Here is a 20418-nt window from a genome sequence, read left to right on the forward strand (position 1 = left end):
TTCACCCCGCTAACAGTCGGGCCAGCAATTGCGAGCGTGCCAGAGAGAGAGAGAGAGAGAGAGAGAGTGAGAGAGAGCCGGCTGCTTTCCTTTGGAGTTGCAGCGTTTCCTCGCTTCTGCCCGCTTCCGCCTTTCTCTATCGGCTCGAGTGTTTCGCATGTTGTGTACGCTTCAGGAGTGTTTGTTTTCACTCACCACGATTGGGTGGGGGGTTGGTGGAAAATTGGATACCACCAGCCATCGTTGCCACCTTGAAGGAGAGAGAAAGAGAGAGCCTGAGAAAGAATGTTACAAATTCCAAACGAACGCAAAAAGAAACACGGACCCGTATCTAACGATACAAACACAAGAGAAAGAGCGTGCGAAAGAGCGTGTGTACGGTGGTAACGATGGAGAGAAAAGGAGAGAAGAAAGGAACCACTTGATCGCTCGATCAACTTATCGTCGCCGCCGTACCGGCTTCCCTCACCGCCCCCTGCGTCAGCCAAACGAGAGGAAACGTGGGTGTTGTTTTCAGATGGCCAGGGACGGCTTTCTTTCTTTGGCCGCGCTTTCGCACTTGGTTTTCTTCCAGCTTCTTGCTCTATGTCACTTGCCTGTGCGAAAGATGCTGAGAGCTTGTCATAATCATGCACCCACGGCCTACACACAACAACCGGCAGGCCTACCCATCCCACTTAGTTCCTCACACCCCCCCCCTCCCCCCCCCAACAGTCTGAGATTCTTCGGGCTGTCTCTTTCCTTCTCTCCTCTTGGCAAGAATAGCAGCGAGCGCGAGCGAAATTCCAAGGCGCGCGCTGGGAAAACGTGAGTCAGAGAACGCACCGTTGATAAGCACGGAATCGGCACATTCTTTCCCCTCAAACCCTAAACCCCCCCCCCTTTTACCATCCCAACGAACGTGTGGCACAATGATGGTGCACACACGCGCGTGGGGCAAATTAAAATTGATGTGCAAATTGTTACGATGACACTCCGGCCCATCGAGCCGTACCGTGCCGTGGGAGAAGGGATGGGATGGTGCCACCAGGAAGGCTTTCATTTCCTGACCACGGAAGTGCGATTGGACGGGGAAGCGGGAAAAAGGGGGTAAGGGAGGGGTTAGTGTCTCATCATCAATGGAGACAATGGCCGAAAGGCCAAAGGCACAGATCTAATGCCATTATCAACCTTGTTTTCTGTAGTGTGTGCCGTTGCTTTGCCTTGACTGTTGACACGGAATGCCCTCCTGCGTTGGGATGAATGGCAAAAAACAAGTGCATTCTGAGTGTGTAAGTGTGTGAGTGTGTGAGAGAGAGAGAAAAGAGAAAAAGAAATAGAGAAATAGGAAGGGGTGGATAGATTATCTAACACTGGCTGTCTTATCTACAGCAAAACGGGGATCTACAGCGATGATTGCCGCTGAGGATCGCTTGATCGTTTCGGAGAAAGTGTGGGACAGCTTCTGGGAAAGCGCATCATGCATATTGGTTGGAACAGTTTTGTTTGGTATTGCTGTGCACGTGACAACGATTTTTGCCAGGGAAGAATGATGATTCATTTGATTTATGGCACACAATGCATCTATGAGTGTGTTTCTATTATCTCTGTTTGCTTATCTATGCTGATGGTTTATGATCGGATCAGTGGTGTCAAACTCATTTGCCTGCCAAATACGTGCGATGGAAACAGTTGTATATTGCTTCGGTTTTGCTCCAAATTCTAGAAATTTAGGTAAAAGGCAAATGTTTGGAATTTTTAAACTTATCAAAATTGATTGTTATCAGTAAAAAAACTCATTCAACAATTAAACCATCAAACCTAACATAATAGAATGCTTCTAGTCAGTCATTCTCAGTTATCCTCATGTTTCAAACGGTATATGCACTGTTTATGGTATTTCCTTACACTACGTAACATTATTTGACATGCACAAGAAACAAAATTCGAAAGGATCTTCAATAGAAGGTTGAAGATTGAACCTCATATAGCTGAATAAATTGTTTGGGAAAATAAACACTCAAATTAACCGGAATCGTGTTACAGTCTCCAACTCGCACGACTTAGTAACAAGCCCGTCAAGGGTTCAAAATCAGTATGGGCTGTTTCCCCTCAAGCGTAGTACTGACTAGTGTTAGGAAACAACGGAGTCAGATTCTTGATTCCTAATGAAATGATTAAATGAATCTGAATCTCGGTTGGAAAGATTCATGAATCTCAAAGATTAATGAATCTCGAAAGATTCAAAAATCTCGAAAGATTAATTAATCTGTATTGAAAAGAATGATTGTATAGACTGGCATGACCACGTAGATTGTTATAGACTACGTTAGTTGTAGAGAAAAACAAGTAGCTCAAGCTCTAGGAATCTTTGGAGATTAATAAATCCCTTGAGATTCTTGAATCGCAAGAGATTCGTGATTTTTTCGAGTTATACGAGTCTTTCGAGATTCATGAATCATTGGAGATTCATGATTCTTTAGACGCTCATGAATTCTTCGAAATTCATTATTTTTCCAGAATTATGAAGCTTGAATGATTTTTGAATCCTTGGTGATTTGATTCGATTCGAGATTCCAATCACTAATAGCTGAAGATTTATATGAATGAATCTCAACGAAAGATTCATAGAACCCAACTCTAGTGCTGCCTATTCTGCTATTGATAATCAATATGTCCGCTGAAATAGCTCAGCCTGATCACAAGTGAGATCAAATAATGCCAAAGAAAGCCTGAACTGCGACTCGTATCGTAGACTGTCAATATTGTTAACTGGATAGCCTTTTTATCATGAATCTCTTAGGATTCAGTATTTTTAACTGGATAGCATCTTTATCATGAATCTCTTAGGATTCATGAATCGCAAAGGATTCTTAAATCTCCAAAAATCCATAGAGTTTCTTATTATTCTTCTTCAACTATTCACTATTCTTCTTGGCTTAATAACCTACGTGATTATTCCAACCTATACAAGCTTTAGCGACATATTCACAAGCTTTTAGATAAAGAGGCGAATGAGGCCAATCGGCTCAATGTCTCTTTAAAAATAAATAACAAAACAATTATAGATTGATGTCTTGTTTTTACTATAAAGTTGTGTTACTCTGCATCAGGATCACATCACAAACCATAAAAGAATTTAACATATTTGAATAGGTTAAAATAGTAGTAATTGCTATAATCTATTCAATGTTTAAATTCTTGAATCATTCAATAGCAATGTGTTTTACGTTTTTAATCGATATTTTTGGAAAAAAGGAATAACATCTATTGATTTATCATCAAATCTCCGGTGCAGTTATCGAAATCTGCAATTTGACATCTCTGATGGAGATTTTAAAATGTGCTATAAAAATATCACATTTTGTAAAAACTAGCCTATAAAGATAAGGACCTCTGATAAGCTTTAAGAGACATGATATTTTATAAAATGATTCATTAGCTTAACGTTACAAGAGGCAGCAGGGTTCCGTGAATGATCATAAAAGATGAATTAATGTTTTTCTTCCTTGCTTTGCCCGTTTTGTAGTAAACTTAACCTTTTAAATTACAATTTACACACACGATAGCTATAGCCATGAACACATGGAGCAGAATTTCTCGCAAAAGCAAAAAGTGCAAACGTTTTGCAGCCGTTTAATTCGATGCAAGATATGCTAATCCAACAATCTCTTCTAGTATGACGTACATACTAGTTGCACCCATAATCACATCGCTAATACGATTGATAGAGAAATGTCTAGAAACAGTAACACTTCCAGTAAAGGCCAATAGCAACACACACACACACAAGTAAGCGCTGGCACTCTCTACGCTTACCGATTGACGCAGTACGCATGAATCATATCACTCTTTTATGTTCGGCCGGGGCACGTCTGAGAAGCTCAAAGAGAAGTGAGTACTTTATAGGATAAGCCTGGCCCACTTACCGCCCCAAGCGGGTGAGAAATTCTCATCATAGGGCCGCCTGTAGCGGCGTATCCGAGCGTATAATGAAAGCGAATAAGTGAGCATTATTATGATGTGTTTTTTTGCCGTTGCTTTTGTTGCTGTTGTCGGTACGGCTAGATCAATGTAATTATTGCCTACCCCCTGCACATCCATATCGATCGAGTGGTGCTAAGTGGTTCCATCACCATTCCTCAAACCCTCTGAGTTCCACCTGCTCATACAAGCCGGTATTGCGTGTTGGAAAGAGTTCTTACCGTCTCGATCCTTCTCCGAGATTATGAGGCGCCATCCGACATAATTGAGCTTATTGCTCCGTCATCCAGCGAACAGAGGAACGGATCACACGGAAGTGCACGGGCCGCACTGCCAAAGAACGGCAGACAACACATGTGAGCCTGTGATGAAAAGATTGCCCCCCCTTGCCGCTGCCTGTCATCATCTAGCTAACTCCGGGGGTGAAACGACGTTTCGGACGTTCACTTGATGCGCCCGTTGACACCCGATCATCAGTCTTGCGTGCTATACTTCCGCTTCCGAGCGTCCACTAAGCTTTATTGTAAAACAACCATTGTGTTTTTATTACTTATTACCCTCCCAGTAATTGAGTACCGTACTACAGACACAGACACACGGGTTACACCGTGTCTTACTAGAGCTACAGACCTAGACAAAAAGGTACATTTTTAAACGCGTAAAACGCTGCGCTTTTTTGTGTGTACGCAGCCTCCAACCAAGATGCGACATCTCGTACGCACCAGAATCACAGATCATCTCACTCCTTCTCCTTCCCAGGACGACACAAACCAACAGACACACAATGCAATGCAGAAACTTACGCAGGGAAGATCTCGTCGAACGTCGCCTGCTGCATGATCTCGTTCGCGGTCGCCTTGAACGTGTCCGACAGGCTGCGCTCCAGCCCGGGCGTCAGCTCGTCCAGGAAGAGGCGCGAGTTTTCGTTGATAAACTGGTTGCCGGCCTGGCTGAGGACGGGATCACCCCGGAACAGGTCCTTCATGTCGAACCGCCCCTTCTCGATCTGGATGCGCACCACCAGCTTCTTCACGCGCACGTACTCCTTGCCGTCCTTGGCGTACTTTTCGCACAGCAGCTTCACCCGTGCCTGGTTGTTTTCTGTGTGTAGGAGTGGGGGCGGACAAAAAAAAGGGAAAGGAAAGCAGTGTGAGCAAAGATCGAGAAGAAGTAGAACGTTCTAGAGCTGGCTTCCCACATACCGATCACTCCGGAAAGGTCGCCAACGCCGGCAATGTTAAGCAGCAGCAGCTTAATCTTCAGATCGTACTTTCCCTTGAAGGACAGCTTCGGCAGGAAGATGTTAAAGTCGAAGATCAGCTTCTCGATGTTGACCCTTTTGGTTTGTTGTTCGTGAAGAGAGAAAAGACAGAGAGAGAGAAAGAGAGGTAAGCATCTAATCAGCACCAAACAACGCCGCCCCAACGGGCTTCACTTACTTCAAGTTGTCGATCTTGAACTTGCTCGGCCCCGACACGAGCAGCTCGCTGAAGGTGGCCTTCAGCTCGGCCCCCCGGTCCATATTGACCGTCGCGAGGGCGAGCGGTTCCAGCGGTGGAATTTGGAACTGGTCGGAAATTTTGCCGGTGGCCAGCCGGGGCCGCAGATCGTTCACCGCCTCGATCACGCACCGGCTCAGCTCGGGATCGTTCCTCGAGCACACCTTGATGGAGGACGCTGGAGCGGTGATAAAGAAAGAAAAGGGGAAACGGGGGGGCTATTAAATCATCGTCGCACTTGATGACCGGAAACGGGTGTGGGTAGGGCAGTTCCAGCCCACCGAAGAGACTGTGCACTGTCAAACCGCGCTCAATGTCAAGTGCACAAAGACGCTTTCGTGGGGAGAGGCCACCGTTCAATCAATACGGGGCTACTTGTCGGGAATATTAACAAGCTGCTACTCACACACACACTGATCATACTAGAAGGTTCTGCAGCGTTTGATGTAATGCATTTTTTTTTCAAACAAAAGGCGACATAACTGTGCGTGCGTGCGCGGAAATTCAACACATCACTCGGGTTTTGGACTGCATTGCTGAACGCCACGGTCTAATCGGAGACACGTGACTCATACGCACGGCGCAAGGTAAGCGCGTAAGATTGTTCAAACAATTGTGTCGATCGGGATGGAGAGAGAAAGAGAGAGAGAGAGAGAGAGAGAGAGAGAGAGAGAGAGACTCCTCGGACCACACGCCACAGGCCCGGGTTAATCGGGCAACAATTAAACGGCCTCTTCTGGTTTTAGTGTACACGCCTCAATTAGTCGGAGGCAGAACAGAACCACAACCGGAACGTACGCGCAAATGACGCGACAAACGACACTACGGCCAAGGTCGTATGTCCTCACGGGCTATTACAGCCTGAACCGGGGTTAATAATCATGAGCGGTCTAGGGCGGTTGAGCGTCATCGTACGAGGATACAATACAACCAAACCACAGGAAAAACGTTAGAAGTTCCGTTAGCAAGCACTGCCCTGGGGTATGGCATTAACCGGTGAACCAGTTTGCTCGGCGCAAAATTGCAAACAAGCGTGACCCTTCAACCGCACCGAATGTGGTGCACTATGCCAGTAGATTACACGGTGCGCTAACTACACGGTTTCCCGATTACAGTTCCCGTCCGGTTCCCGAGGTCAAATGTCACGTTTTTGGAGAGGGCATCAGTTGGCGCGTGCAGCCACTTAGTGTTCTTCTTACTTAACTGAAGCGTATCGTAAGGACACTTGAGGTTGTGATTTTGAGTAGGACTAGCAGTAAACATATCATTTCTACAATCGTATTTACTGGTTGCGCATTCATGCTCACGTGAGCGGTGGAATGGGCTAGAAGTGCGCGGTCATGCGGTATTGCACTTTTGATTACAAGCTTACGAGCTGATTGGAGATGAATGGTAATTTGCTGTGTGATGCTGCAAGGAATGTTTTAATTTTAGGTTCTGGTATCATATGTACAAACACAATCAGGCCATTCAATTGTTTTGCTCCAAAAATATCGGAATATATGTTCAACTTGATTTTTGAGATATAAACTCGTTTTAGATTGTGGAAAACGTTTTAACATTCGACGTTCTATTTTTTATACAATTTGGTAGCCTATTTTTACTTTTATCAGCTTTTCTATGGAGAATCCTGCTTAAAAGAAGCTCTAAAAGGGATAAGAGAGCAACTTCAATGCCGTATAAGATGGACAAGTACCTCACATTAGTGTTAAAGAGACCTAGAATTGGGAAGAATTCAAAGCCTATCAATAGGAGACTTTTAACCAGCTGCCTCCAGAATAAGTTTTAGAAGATTCCTTGAAATATTTCTTGATTTCACAACGTATTAGCTGCAACTTTTGCATGAAAATATGGCCAATTACTCATTATAGCTGTTAATCACTAACTTGTCTTTTAATATTATTCTCGTGCCCGTTCTACTTTTCTCCAAAGTCATCAATCTTTACCACATTTTAGGAAAAAAATTATCTTTAAATTTAAGATAATCGTTTATAATCAGTTTCTAGATATGAGGTAACAAAAACTGAAAGATGAATATTTCAATAAATACTTTTTACTTAATAGTTAATAGTTCAAAATATTAAATTTAAGATGGTTTGAAATGTGATAAAAAATATTCTTTGTAAGACTGCATTAGAGAGGCGTCCTAGTTATAGCGAAGTTACTATAAGATCTCTTAATCTCACTTCTTCCGGGATCCAGAATTCGCTGTACTCTAAAGTTATCTATAAATCCCATCGACAATAATTGTTTACTAAATCGTTCCAACGCTCATCCCTGAGCTTAGCAGAACATTCCACTTTAATTCATTGGCCAATTAAACCATTTTCCTAATGCAACTTCACTGCTAATCGTACATAAGACCCGGAGATGAGGTTAATTTTCCCCACGTACGATTATGCAAGCTACAAGCCATACACACACACACATACATCGGCCACGATAGGATCGCCATTCCAGTCGAAGCGCACTTACGATCGTATCGCATCCCATTTGCTAAATTACAATTCCCAACCCCACAGTCCCCTCTCGATCTGACGGACGGTTTCCCACCGTATTTCACGGGAATCGAGAAGTTCCACAGATGCACCCCTCGGAGGAAACCAACAAGGAATGCAGGTCGGAAAAGCTGATGGCTGACGGTGAAATTATTTCCGCCCAAAAGGCAGATCCCGCCCGCGAACGAAACATGAGCGTGGGAAGAACAGGCTGAGGCTTTTGGAAAACTGGAGCAGAGATCGCAAGCAACCGTACGGTAACGTAATCGCTGGGGGAAGCTAATGACATGCATTACAGCCTCGTTACGTATTACACCGTGGTTGTTCGTAGCGAGGAAAATTCCACACATTTCCACGAAAATTGGCACAAAAATTACTATTCTACGCTGGGCTCGTAAGCTTAGCTGTGACACTTACGGAGTGCGGCGAAGCTTCCCCCGAGGTACACGATCGCCGTTAGGGCGATCCACACCAGGTTCGTCGTTGGCAGCATGCTTGGGCGGCTGGCTGGTTTACTTTCCGGTTTCACTTTCTTTCTCACTGTTGTTTCCACCCTCACTTCCTCAATCTGTACACTCAGCACACGTGCACTTCACTTTTGGCTCCGCCGTGACCGTGAACTTGCGCGCTGTAGAATCCTTGGAAAGCCTCTGGCGTTGTAGCAGCGTGTTCGATTCCAAACTCCGTGTCCTCTTTTTTGCTGCCGCAAAGAACGGAACGCACTCTCACTTTTCCTCTGCCTGTTGGGTGGACGAAGAACGAGAGAATGCGTGGCTGTGTGTTGCTTTACCGTGCCAGGCTGCGAAATCGAACGCACAACGATCGCTACTATCGCCGATGATCGACTGGCGGCTACCTTTTATAGATGACTGTGGTCCAGAGCGTGCGCGACGCGCGCAACGATCGCGACACACACACACACGTACGCACACAGCAACGATCGCGATCGACGAACGACACATACGCACCCAAGAGGGGGAGTGATGGGCGGTGTGAGCCTGTTCCGGGCTGCCACTGCTGCCTACTTGCGGCCTCCGCAAGTGTGCGCCAGGTTGGAGGGGTAGGTCAACGAGTGGTTAAGCCTGCCACACTCCAGCTGCACCGTTCCGCGGATGCATTCGCGGATGCAGTTTTGAGCTCAAAGAAGGAAGAAAACGTGGCGACTTAACCTCCGAAAAGGTGATCTTCAATTCGTTCTAAACCTGAGACCAGTATTCAATATCAAACATGCTGGATAGAATGTATGCTTTTGTCCGCCGGCGGAGGGAAGGAAACGGCTGGAAAGCGGGTGAATATAAATAGTGGCGTTAGGCACCAAACAACGATCGAGACGCCATTGCTGATGCCATCATCGTTGTCTTGCGTCGTGTTGGCCAGAATTCGGCGTTGTCGCAGTGTGTTTTGTTTTGTTTTTTTTAGCCGAACCACCACCGCAGTCCGCGGAGTTTATGTTCGCGGCGATGTTTGTATTGTACGAGCGTCGAAGTAAAGGGAAGAAGATTTTTGGGAGCTGGAGCCCGGGAGGTTGATTGGAAAGGCAAACATGGTGTGCTGCCGGTTGATCGGACAGGCGCTTGCCGTGAAGGAATTTGTGTTTTGCATTGAGCCATCCTGCCAAGCATAAACAAGAGTAGATTCTTTACGACGACTGTAAAGCGACTTTCTAGCCTGTACGGGAAGGTGCTGCGGATGGTTTTATCCCGCTTTGTTGGATTTTTTTGTAACATTTAAAAACCCATTCCTGATAAAACGACTTTTTGAAAAGCTCCACGACACGGTAAACTGATATTTATTGTCACTAATTGACAAGCCGATAAGGGTTTTCCCCACGGCGGAGTGGGCAGTATAGTGTCGTGGATGGTATCGAGCTGATCGGTACACAAAATCGATCGGAAATGATTGCCAAGCTGGCAAAAAAACAATACGTCGTTTGTTTGTGGTCTGTCTACAAATTGTTAACATTTTAAAGCTCTTTCCGGTACATGTGTAATGTTTTGATTGGCGCTGGTAAACAAAGCTGTTGTTCTTCATGGTTTATCTACAGCCCAAAAGTTCGTAAGTGTTTGTCCAGGCCGGCGGTGAGCTTTAAACGAACGGCTGTGTATTAAAAATAATGTAAACTTTTTAGCTTAATTTAAATGTAAATCTAAAGCTGTAAGCTAAACCTAAAGCTGAAAATGTTAATTCAGTTGCTCAAACAGCATTATCGAATTCAAAGCAAGATTAAAAGCTAGTTTATTAGCAGTTAAAGCGTTCAAATGGCTCCTGGCAGCCAGGTTATTAGCAGCCAAATTGCATCTTTATTGATGTATACTGTATACGATGGCGAGGTTGTAATGTTTAGCCGGAATCTTGAAAGATGTAATAAGTTTCTTAAAACATTTGTGTAATGGTACCGATGACATTACTCTATGTTGTACGAGCAGTAACAACAGCCAATCTGGAGGGGGAGGGGCGTTAATTATTATGTTCCGACAATTGAGGATAAGAAGGCATTAAAAGTGTAAATATTGCATTTAAAAACCTAAAACTTTGGCCAATCCCATAGTGACTTAGCCAACACACAAACCAATTCAAGGTTCAACCGTGTGTTGCATACATTTAGGGGCAGAGAGAGTGCATTGTTCTTGAATGCATACGTTTACAATTTAGCAATTAAACGATGTGATACCTCTGTCGATTCATTGTCATAGAGAGAAGTTAGTTTGCTTCTTTTGAACAGATTGTTTGGGACAATCAAAAGAGCTGGTGTAATGACGTTACACATTTAGACGTAAATTAATAAACAGTACAGTTTTAAAGGTTGACCTTTTTAGGAGCATACATACAATCGTCTTCTTCTTTTTATTATTTTTGGGGGAACGACCTAAACGCAGGAATGCTGTTTTATTACAAGCTTCCGAGACATATTACAATAGCATCACGCAGACAGATAAATAAGTCAATTGCTTGCTATAGGTAAATGATTCACTTGGGAATCGATTCGATCCTGTCTTGTAGGAGCCAACGCATCTATCGAATCGACCATCGGGCCATCTCACCGTCAACTTACTAATAACGTATTAAAGAATGAAAATATACTAGGAACACAAGATGAGATTGATAAAATCAAAAACAAAAAGCAACATTTTGGAAACATCAATTTGCTAATACCAATTCATGGATCGTATTTCCAGTTTGACTTTGTGTTCTCAAAAACAAAAATTTAACGTACTCTGCCAACTACAAAAAAAAAGGATTCTCCATATTTATTGCATCTTTTGCTTCTCCTCAAAATCTAACGCTTCACCTCAAATGCCGCACAATATAAACACACATCACAACATACCGAGCTTGGTGCTCACGTGTTTGTTTTTGTTTCTCAATATATCTGACCCCCCTTTCTTTTGCGTCTATCACCACCTTACACTCCACCACTTCCTTTATCACACTTGCCGCTGAGGAGGGTCCTCCTTAGCTCCACGGGAACACCTCCTCGAACAGTGCATCCTTGACCACCTCGCTCGCAATCTTGGTGAACAGTTTGGCCAAATTCTCCTCAATGCCGCCCTTCACCTCATCCAGCAGCACGTCCGGATTTTCGTTGATCGCCTGATTGCCGATCATCTCCAGCGTCGGATCGCCGTTGAACAGATTCTTCAGATAGAACCGTGCCTTGCCAAACTTAACGCGCAGATTGATCGGATTGAAGCGGAAGTACTCCTCCCCGTCGACCGTTTCCGTGTAGAACGTCAGCTTCAGGCTTACCTTGGTGTCGGCTGGTGTCGTTCGGGGGAGAAGGTATGGGTCAGTACGATTGGACACTAAACTCCTTCAGCAGAGTTACTCACTCAGATTCACCTGCAGATCACCATCGCCATTGATCTGCAGCACCAGAATGCTCATCTTCAGCGAGTACTTCGAGTTGACCTGCAGCTTCGGCAGCAGGATGGTGGCATTTATCTGTCGATTGTCAATATCGGTTCTAAAACGAAACAAGAAAAGCAAAAAAAAACAATTAGCCCGATCTAGCAAGCGACGAACCCGATCGCAACGCCAACGCCTACTTTAGCTTCTTCACGATGAAGCCCGTCTTCTCGTGCGTCGCACCGCTGATCCGGAAGTTGGTAAAGTTTGCCTTAAAGTTTTCGCCCCGCTCGATCGTCAGCCGGTCGATCTTGATCGGCTCGAGCGAGGTGATGGTAAAGTTTTCGCCAAAGTCGCCCGTCGCTAGCCGCGGTCGCAGCTCGTTCACCACCTCGATGATGCACTGGTTCAGGTCGGTCGAGTTGCGGGGACAGGCACGCAAAACGGTAGCTAAAACAAAAAACAAAGGGGTTGAAGAGAGTAGCGGTTGATTAATCTGCTTCAAACGGTTCGCTTCCGTTAAGGTGTTTAAGTGTTGGATGTGCCTGTTGAATATTTATAACTTCACATCGATCGACTAGCCGAAGCAAATTCGGAGTTGAGTTCCGATTACAAACACTTCTCATAGGAAGACTGTATTTCGCATTTCGCTTCCTATTATCAGACTACTGTGCTACTTGTTTTTTGAAGGTACTTGAAGTTCACTTAAAACCCCTTTCAGTACACTTTTTTTTTCTCCACCACACCCGAGCTTAATTATTCCCCCAAACGGCTTGAGAACGTGCCTCAACCAGCAACACAATGGCCAACCACAAACACGATTTACTCCAATTTGTTCCGATTGTTCCGTATCGCTTCTAATCAAGCGCGAAGGGCACACGTATAGACGAAAAGGGGATACCGCTCAGCCTGAACAAAGTGACGATTATATAACACTAACGGTTGAGCATTGGTGTTGCACCCAATTTTCTTTTCATTCGCTTCCGCCAGTCGTTTTGGCGTCGGTAAAATAATCAGGAAAGGATACGTACGAAACACGGCACCACTGTAATGTACCGCCAGCAGGACAAGCACGGCGGCTAGCGCTACCGACTGGGCGGCACGATTACTCCTCCACGCTGGTTGCTGCATCGTTTCTGTAAGGCGAATCTCGATCTGCGACAAAACAATCAAAAAAGCAGCAGCAACTTCTACTCTACCACGTATCACACACACGTCCGTATCACGCCGAAAAGTGGCAACCCGAAAAGCGTATATAAGCACCCGCGCTGTGAAACCGTTTGCCGCACGTTCGCTTGCCGCAGAACCTATCCGTCACGCGCACTCCGACCGAGTGTTGCGCATCGTTCTCGCGTTCGCATCATTTTATAGACACGCAGACACATCGAGACAAGGGGCGCGCTCAAACAATTGGAGCTCGCGGTAGGCTTACTTAATTCTAACGCTTCGCCTTCCCCCAACCGCCCCACCACCACCCAAAACGGAGGCTCGTGAAGCACATCATAATTTGCGTGAATCACAGACGAGCAGTTCTGTCCCTCCCCCCGAAATGAGGGATTTTTATGTGGCGCTCGCGAAGGGATTACCTACGGACGGCATATCAACACCCTTTACTGTCTGTCCCTCTCTTAGGCTATTATCACTTGGCGCTTGAATGGCTTGGCTTTGGGAAGGTACGCAAAAAAACGTAGCCAAAAACATGTTTAGTCCCTTTGCTTTTTTTCGGGCGTCGGAATGTTGCTTTTATCCGGTTGGCAATTAGCAAGTTTGAGCAGAGGATCAGCGTAGAATGAAAGTGATCGTTTGGGTTAGAATTGAGTTTGTAACCGGTTACAGCATTAGATCATTAAGCGCAGGAAGAGCTTTCGATTTAATTATTGGACTTTCAATATGATTATCTAAATTTAGCTTGATCCTACATGAAGATCGCTGTTCTTTTCGCCTTGTTTCAAAAATGCTATCAAACGTACGAAACGGTATGCTTTCGAAAGAAAGAACGGCCCTCTGTCTCCCATTTGCGATCCGCTCTTTACGTTCTTCATCTGATCGCGGCGCCAATGTTTGAAGAACAAATTAGCTAGCAGCTAGCGGTTTGTAATGGAACAGTTTTACGACCGTCTAGAACACCCTTGCCGAGAAGGGAATGAACGCACTGCCGAGCGACTCGCGTACCAACTGACTGTCTGTTTATTTGTAGGAGCTTTATTTAATTTTCTTCTTTCTCGTCGTCAATTAAATAGGTGGGGAAAAAGATCACACCTTCCAGCACAGGGAGCATATTTACCAGGTACAAGCATTTGTTGACACATTCGTTGGTACATTGTTTTGTTCCGTATGCTGGTGTTGCTTTTTTTTGCTCCACGTGCCTCTTTGCCAAGCCACAAAACGGGCTGAACGGACAGTAGCGATAGCCAATTGCATGTCAAAAAGCGCTATATCTTTTCTTATTTACAATAATGGCAATGATGGCTCCCCCTTTCGCACATTGCATACGGTTTAGCGTGCACCGAGCGATCGGTTGTTTCCGGGCATCAATCAAGAAAGCGTGGAAAGGGAAAAGCAGCTGACGCGTCTCAGAAAGAAAACGATATTCACCCACCATCCAGCCGCGTGCGCGGGCTTTAAGACAAATCATACGCACCAGACCCGAGCAGTGTCTGCCACAACAAGCTGCCCAGCTGCCAAAATGATTTAATATGTGTTGCGGAAAAAGGAAACGAACTCTTCATTCTCCCCCTCTGAGCATTGTTCGTGTGTGGCTGTGTAGCTGTATCTGTTTACCTCGATCAGGTCGGAAAATCACCCCTGATTCACCTTGAACTTGACTCGGATTTTCGGTTCGAACTTGTTTGCGAGCACACAAGGCTCCAGACCGCGCTCCACACCATTCATATAAAAACACACACGAAAGACTTCAATGCCACCGTAGCAAACGAACACCGCGTGTGCGTTTTTTTTGTGTTTTTGTGTTTGTTTGCTCTTGTTTGTGTGCTCTCCTTTTGCTACTCTTCTCTGGCTTGGAATTTATAACGGAATGCATTCGGCTACACTCGAAGCCTAATCTAAAAAAACACTGCTGCTCCATGGGGAATTACTTTCCGTTTATGAATTCATCCAGATATTGCAACCAGTTTATAGCATAATCAGTGAGTAAATTCCCGACCTTCTCATACAACTACTTAGGTAGTGACAGGTGACAGGGTACTGAACTAGCACTGAAACGAGGAAGGGTAGAGAAGTATTTCCCGCCACGCCGATTAGCCGATTAGTTTCGCATTGCAGATTATCCAGCCACGAAACAGGCTGGCAGCTTAGATTGTACTTGTAACTAGTTTCGCATGCCTGTTTCGAGAGCTCAAACTAGTTTCTGTGCACGGCCGACAGGTGCGGTAGAAGAAAAAGCAGATCTATGTGGTTTTTGTATCATTAATAAAGAAAACATCCATTTTTATCATGTTACTCGCTCATGTGATGTTGTCAAGTGATTCTTAAGTGTGTTACTTATCGCGCACTTACATGAGCAATGTTCTGATATCTTGTTTATTTCTCTGTTGCTGCAGCAATATTGTTAGCTGAATGTGATCGTTGGCTGCTTTTAAAATATGATCACCGTTTCCGTTGTTACACATTTTTCTAACGTGATGTGTGATGTGTGCGACGACGTGCTTGAGCGGTGTCGTTGGCATTGACTTGTACGTCCTCTTCCTTAGAATGAGAATAGTGTCGTCCGCTGCTTTGTACGATCGTACGGTTTGCAAAACATCACGCATCGTCAACTCAACGTTTTTTCAACATTGTTTGCGGTGCTCCAACCGGATAAGGTTACGTCCATCGCAAGCAAACAGCAGAGTTAATTAATGTTTTAAAACAAACAATCGAACTGTAACATACTTTTGTTCCTGTATACAACGCTACTGATTGCACACAGCTTCCCTTTAGTGTATAAGAATCCATATTGAGTGTAACATCGATTCTATTCTATCGACGTACCAATTAGGCGAGGGAGCGCGCATGTTTTATCGAACCAGGAACTGCCTGCAGCCAACCGCCCCTCACACACACACACACACACACACACCGTGTGAAAACTCTAGCGCCAAGATCACGATCAAAATCGCGCCTCATTCACTCTCACTCCGTTTTGCGAGCGAGCGAAAGAGAGTGGAAAAACTAACACACTCACTTGCACTTTGCTGGCCCAAAACACAATTTCACAGCGCGCCCTAGCCCCCTTGGCCAAGCGATCGCGAATAACAATGATGAGGCAAACAGCAGGTTGGGCTGATGATGATGTTCCCTTCTTCCCCTCGCTACCTAATGTTTGGTTTAGTAAATGCAAAAATGATCCCTCCACGGCCCTAGAATAGTAAATATAAACGTATAAGCAACAACGACGATAATCACGCCTGCACCAAATCATGCTTGGGAAGCCTACAGAGCGCTTGTTAGGTAGCCCGCTGTGTAAAACATAGCATTGTGTGGACGTAGCAGCTATCGATAATATGCATTCATCCGATTACGCGATTGCCGTTCTTGATGACCCACCAGCTCAAGCCCAGTCCCCTCCTGCACACAAAACCACAAATTGTGCATTTTTATTATCCCCATCGTTGGGAGGGGGTTGGGCTGAATTAGAGCTGATAAAGATGATGAGCAAAGGAGCGGGAAAGCGCACGCGATACTTCTACCGTCTGATTAGGCATGGGGCGTATGCATATCGTTCGCAGTTCGATGCGGATCTTGTGGGATAAGAAATTATCCACATTAATCTGTCAGTGACGGGGGTCAGTCAGTGTGACCGGGCTGGCTGTAATGGAGCTGACATTCATTTGCCCGTATTTGAAAAGGGGGGAAGGAGATGGTAGGGGACACAGAAAACGGATCACGGTGAGGTGAAGAAGGTGCTGTTGTATTTCCGATGACAAAAGTAGACGATATAGTGTTATATCACCACATGTCATTGAATGATTATGATTTCTACCAACCTGACGGACATAATGTATTCTGTAAGAATAGGGCACGTCATTTCGGAATCATTAACAAATTCTTCAAGAGCTCCCCAAGGCAGTAACTTGAGGCCGCTGTTATTTACACGCTACATAAACGAGGTGACTCTTATCCTCCCAAAACATTCTGTACTACTACATATATGCTGATGAGATTAAACTGTGTTCAGTTATCAGTTATCACTTGATGATTGTTTCGTAATCCAGAGCTCAATCTTAACCTATTCAGCACTTCAGGTGTTTGGCAAACTAACAAAGGCTCTTACATTCAGCAAGAAACGAAACTCTTTAAACTTTTGTTACTAAATTACACAGTTAAAAGTTGTCTCGCGTGTCATCAGTCAGTGAACTTGGTGTGATCCTTGATTCACCACTATCCTCTTTCGCGAGCCCTACCACTCTATAATAACCAAAACCAAAATGATGCTAGGACTTGTAATCAGGCCAACTCTTGGGAGAAAAGATCCAATAGATAAAAGATCCATCTTAGAGTCTAACTCAGTTCTTTTCAGTTCTGCATACTGTCAGGTATGGATGGCTGGGATAGAAAGCATACAAAATCATATTCTCCAGAATAGCAATATACCGATTACAATGGGCATCATGACAACAATTAGATTACCTGACACGGTGCATGCTTTTTGGTCTGCAAACCTTAGAACATAGACAACATGACATTATAGGCTACTTTTGTCGCGAAGATAATCAGCGGAGACTCGCTATGCTCCAGAGCAACCCCTCAGGTCACGTGAGCTGTTAAGACCTACGTTCTCAAAATCTGCACATTTCTATAATGCGCCTGTAAACCAAATGATACAAAGTTTCAACAAATACTAAATATTCTTTGACTTCAATGACAATTGTGCAATGATTTTGCATGGAGATTGGTGCCGTGACCAGAAATTAAAATTATGCAACTCGAAGAATTTCACCTGGTGCAGTAACTAGAAGTCAAATGCTTTGTTGGAAAGGATGTAATGTTAAATAGAATGAGTTGGATGGTGAAGAGTGATGTATACTTCTTCTTCTTTGGCACAACAACCGCTACCTGTACCCACTATAGTGAAGTGAGCTTGGCTTTCAGTGACTTGTTTTTACCATAGCAGGATAGTCAGTCCTACGTATGGGGGCACGGTCTATTCGGGACTTGAACCCATGACGGGCATGTTGTTACGTCGTACGAGTTGATGACTGTACCACCAGACCGGCCCCAGAGATTGATGTGATCAAGAGTGATGTATACATTGCTTCTAAAAGAATCCTTAGGATACTGGGAAAGTTAGAGGAATTTAAATTTTTTTACGTAGTTTATAATTTATCCCACACATTATTGACTGTTTAATATTCAATGAGTTTAAATCCAATGCAATGTTGGGAAACTCTTATGCATACAAAAATGTTTTAAAAAAACCGTTGGTTTCCTGTAATTGCCAATGTTCTACATGTATGTATATTGGTGCCGTGACTAGGATTGAATATAAATACATATTCTTTGCTTTCCATGTAACACAATTTTGATGCCAGGACAAGTGATCTAATCGAACATGTAACTAATACCCAATACATTATATGAAAGACTCCCCCCCCGGTAGGGCGCTTACTGCCTTATTATATTACCCCATTAATCCTCATCAACGCTCCCGGCGAAGTCACCAGACTGGAGCAATTATGGGATGTACCGACCGTTGATAAATGATACCACCCCGCGAGTGGCTCTGTTTAACCGCAATCAGACGCGCACTGTAATTAACACCCGGCCCACCGATAAGCAAACGCAGTACCGAGTAATCAGTGCCAATTGTTGAAGGCACTTGCGCGAGCAAACCGGTAAAACTAGGGTCAAAGGTACAGACTGGTGACGGTTAGAATGCGTCAGAAGTGGAACATCTTGCTCGATGATCACTCCCCCTCCCCGCAGCAAGTGATGCAAGAGGTTAGTAATAATAGATACGTAACCATTTAACCCTCATTATTGTTAATCCAACATTAAAGAGTAGCATTTATCGAGCCAGCGCTAGGAAAGTTAAATAAATCATCAATAAAAATGTCACCCAGCACCGAGAGAAATAAAGAAAAACGGAACGATACTCACGCAAACCGGCACCGACGAGGGTGATCATGGCCCCGACACTGACCAGTACGTAGCCGACTGTCAGCAGCCGATCCACGCTGGCGGCGGCCTTGTCCGTTGTCATCGCTCTCATTCCGATCCTCCGCAAGATCCTTCGCGGTGCGACTTTGGTGTGCCGGTGGCAGCAGTTGGAGCTAGTTTGAACTTGGCCTAGCAAACACACGCACGCACGCACTTGAAGAGCCACCAAGGACGGCCGGAGACGCGCACGGAGGGTGTGTGAGTGCTAGTAATGCTGAGGTAGTGCTTAGAAAGAAGCTGCGACACTTGCAACACCTAATAAAACGCTGGCGGCAACTACTGCTGTTGCTACTAGCTGGGGTGGGGAGGGTCTCGAACAGGGAAGAAGAAAACAAATACTTGGTGGGCGCAAGCGAACCTTAGAACAGCACTGGTGAAGTTCTGAGCAGCTACTAACGCCACCGTACCGGTTCACTACTCTATTTATCTATAGTGTACTGCCCCGGCCCCGGGTTTGGTTGCTGCTGCCGCCGCCTCCGAGACTAGGTGGCGAGGGACAAATGGGTGCCTAGGGGTGTGGGGCGTTAGGTTAAGTGGTGCAAAGGAACTCGCCTACAAAATGGTTGCGTGCATCGTAATCATTTGCCATTTTCAAGATTCCTGCCAACCGTCGGGAGCGAGCGAACGAAGAAGCTTTGCGCCACTTTGCTCAGCGCTGGTTAAGGACTCGGATTTAACGGGTCTCTTTTTAAAGGCTGGTCTTTTGGCAAGAGTTTCCGTCGTCCTTGCCCGAGAACGCTTCCAGCTTGCGTAACACGCGAGGATCTTCTACCAAAACGCCTCTCATCTCCCCCCTTTAACACCACCATAGCACGTTCGCAATTAGTGGTCATTTAGGTCGTGTAATTGCACCTGCAACACATTGTTTGCACACCCGTTTCCCATCCTAACGCGCGGGTTAATTTGAGGCTAGTGGTGCATTAATTGCAATCCACTTTTTTTCGCATATTCCGGATTTTAGGAATCCCTTGCTGAAAAAGTCTTACAAGTACGGAGAAACAATGCATATTTTAATATCCCCAGTGAGGAGGATGGAGATCATTTCAGTGAATTATAGTTACCAATTGGCATCAACCACCTATCATGCTCTCATGAGGGATGCCTGTACATGCTCTAGATTCGCGGCTGTAGCATCGAGCGGCACCCATATGGGGGAAGAATAGACAGTTCATTAATGAAATATACTCGTGTGCTTGTGCATGCGTCAGAAGGTGACTAAGTGCCAGCACGTGCCGCGGATGGATCACGCACAATCTTACTCGTCCGATCTCGTCCCCCCACCATCCCACCATCATCATCAACTCGCGGTAGCGCAAAGCGTGGGTAATTATGCGTACTTGGACTTACAACATCCGGCTAGCGGAAGAATCATTGGAACGCTGGAGGAGCGTGTGCGAATGTTGTGTGTTTGTTGGGAAGATGTAAAGCCATTACTTTAAGCAGTAGTAGACCAG

At 45.1% G+C, this 20418-nt stretch overlaps 2 protein-coding genes across 3 annotated transcripts; both read right to left on the reverse strand.

Moving 5' to 3' along the window:
• Positions 1-4447: 4447 nt before the first annotated feature.
• LOC120903005 (protein takeout-like) lies at positions 4448-8802 on the reverse strand. The gene is made up of 4 exons (XM_040312166.1): positions 8378-8802; positions 5403-5640; positions 5166-5299; positions 4448-5064 (listed from the first exon to the last, which is right to left on the reverse strand). The coding sequence occupies exons 1-4, from the start codon at positions 8451-8453 to the stop codon at positions 4763-4765; spliced, it is 750 nt and encodes a 249-aa protein (XP_040168100.1). The 5' UTR covers positions 8454-8802; the 3' UTR covers positions 4448-4762.
• A 2381-nt stretch (positions 8803-11183) lies between these two features.
• LOC120902961 lies at positions 11184-19370 on the reverse strand. 2 transcript variants are annotated; one of them, XM_040312069.1, is made up of 4 exons: positions 18905-19370; positions 12007-12256; positions 11791-11924; positions 11184-11718 (listed from the first exon to the last, which is right to left on the reverse strand). In XM_040312069.1, exons 1-4 carry the CDS (start codon positions 19014-19016, stop codon positions 11414-11416), a joined length of 801 nt encoding a protein of 266 aa, XP_040168003.1. In that variant the 5' UTR covers positions 19017-19370; the 3' UTR covers positions 11184-11413. The 2 variants fall into 2 exon arrangements, with proteins under 2 accessions (XP_040168003.1, XP_040168005.1); XM_040312071.1 differs by lacking the exon at positions 18905-19370 and adding an exon at positions 12838-13154.
• Positions 19371-20418: the final 1048 nt, after the last annotated feature.

Source organism: Anopheles arabiensis, chromosome 3, assembly GCF_016920715.1.
Source record: "Anopheles arabiensis isolate DONGOLA chromosome 3, AaraD3, whole genome shotgun sequence".
Lineage (NCBI taxonomy): Eukaryota > Metazoa > Arthropoda > Insecta > Diptera > Culicidae > Anopheles > Anopheles arabiensis.

Excerpts from the sequence above, each read along its gene's own strand:
- LOC120903005 (XM_040312166.1), bottom strand. The coding sequence starts at position 8,453 with ATGCTGCCAACGACGAACCTGGTGTGGATCGCCCTAACGGCGATCGTG. Across the intron at positions 5,641-8,377 it reads GGGAAGCTTCGCCGCACTCC|CGTCCTCCATCAAGGTGTGC; the intron begins GTAAGTGTCACA and ends TCACCGCTCCAG. Across the intron at positions 5,300-5,402 it reads TTCAAGATCGACAACTTGAA|GGTCAACATCGAGAAGCTGA; the intron begins GTAAGTGAAGCC and ends ACAAACCAAAAG.
- LOC120902961 (XM_040312069.1), bottom strand. The coding sequence starts at position 19,016 with ATGAGAGCGATGACAACGGACAAGGCCGCCGCCAGCGTGGATCGGCTG. Across the intron at positions 12,257-18,904 it reads CCTCGTCGGTGCCGGTTTGC|CTACCGTTTTGCGTGCCTGT; the intron begins GTGAGTATCGTT and ends TTTTTGTTTTAG. Across the intron at positions 11,719-11,790 it reads TGATCTGCAGGTGAATCTGA|CCGACACCAAGGTAAGCCTG; the intron begins GTGAGTAACTCT and ends GAACGACACCAG.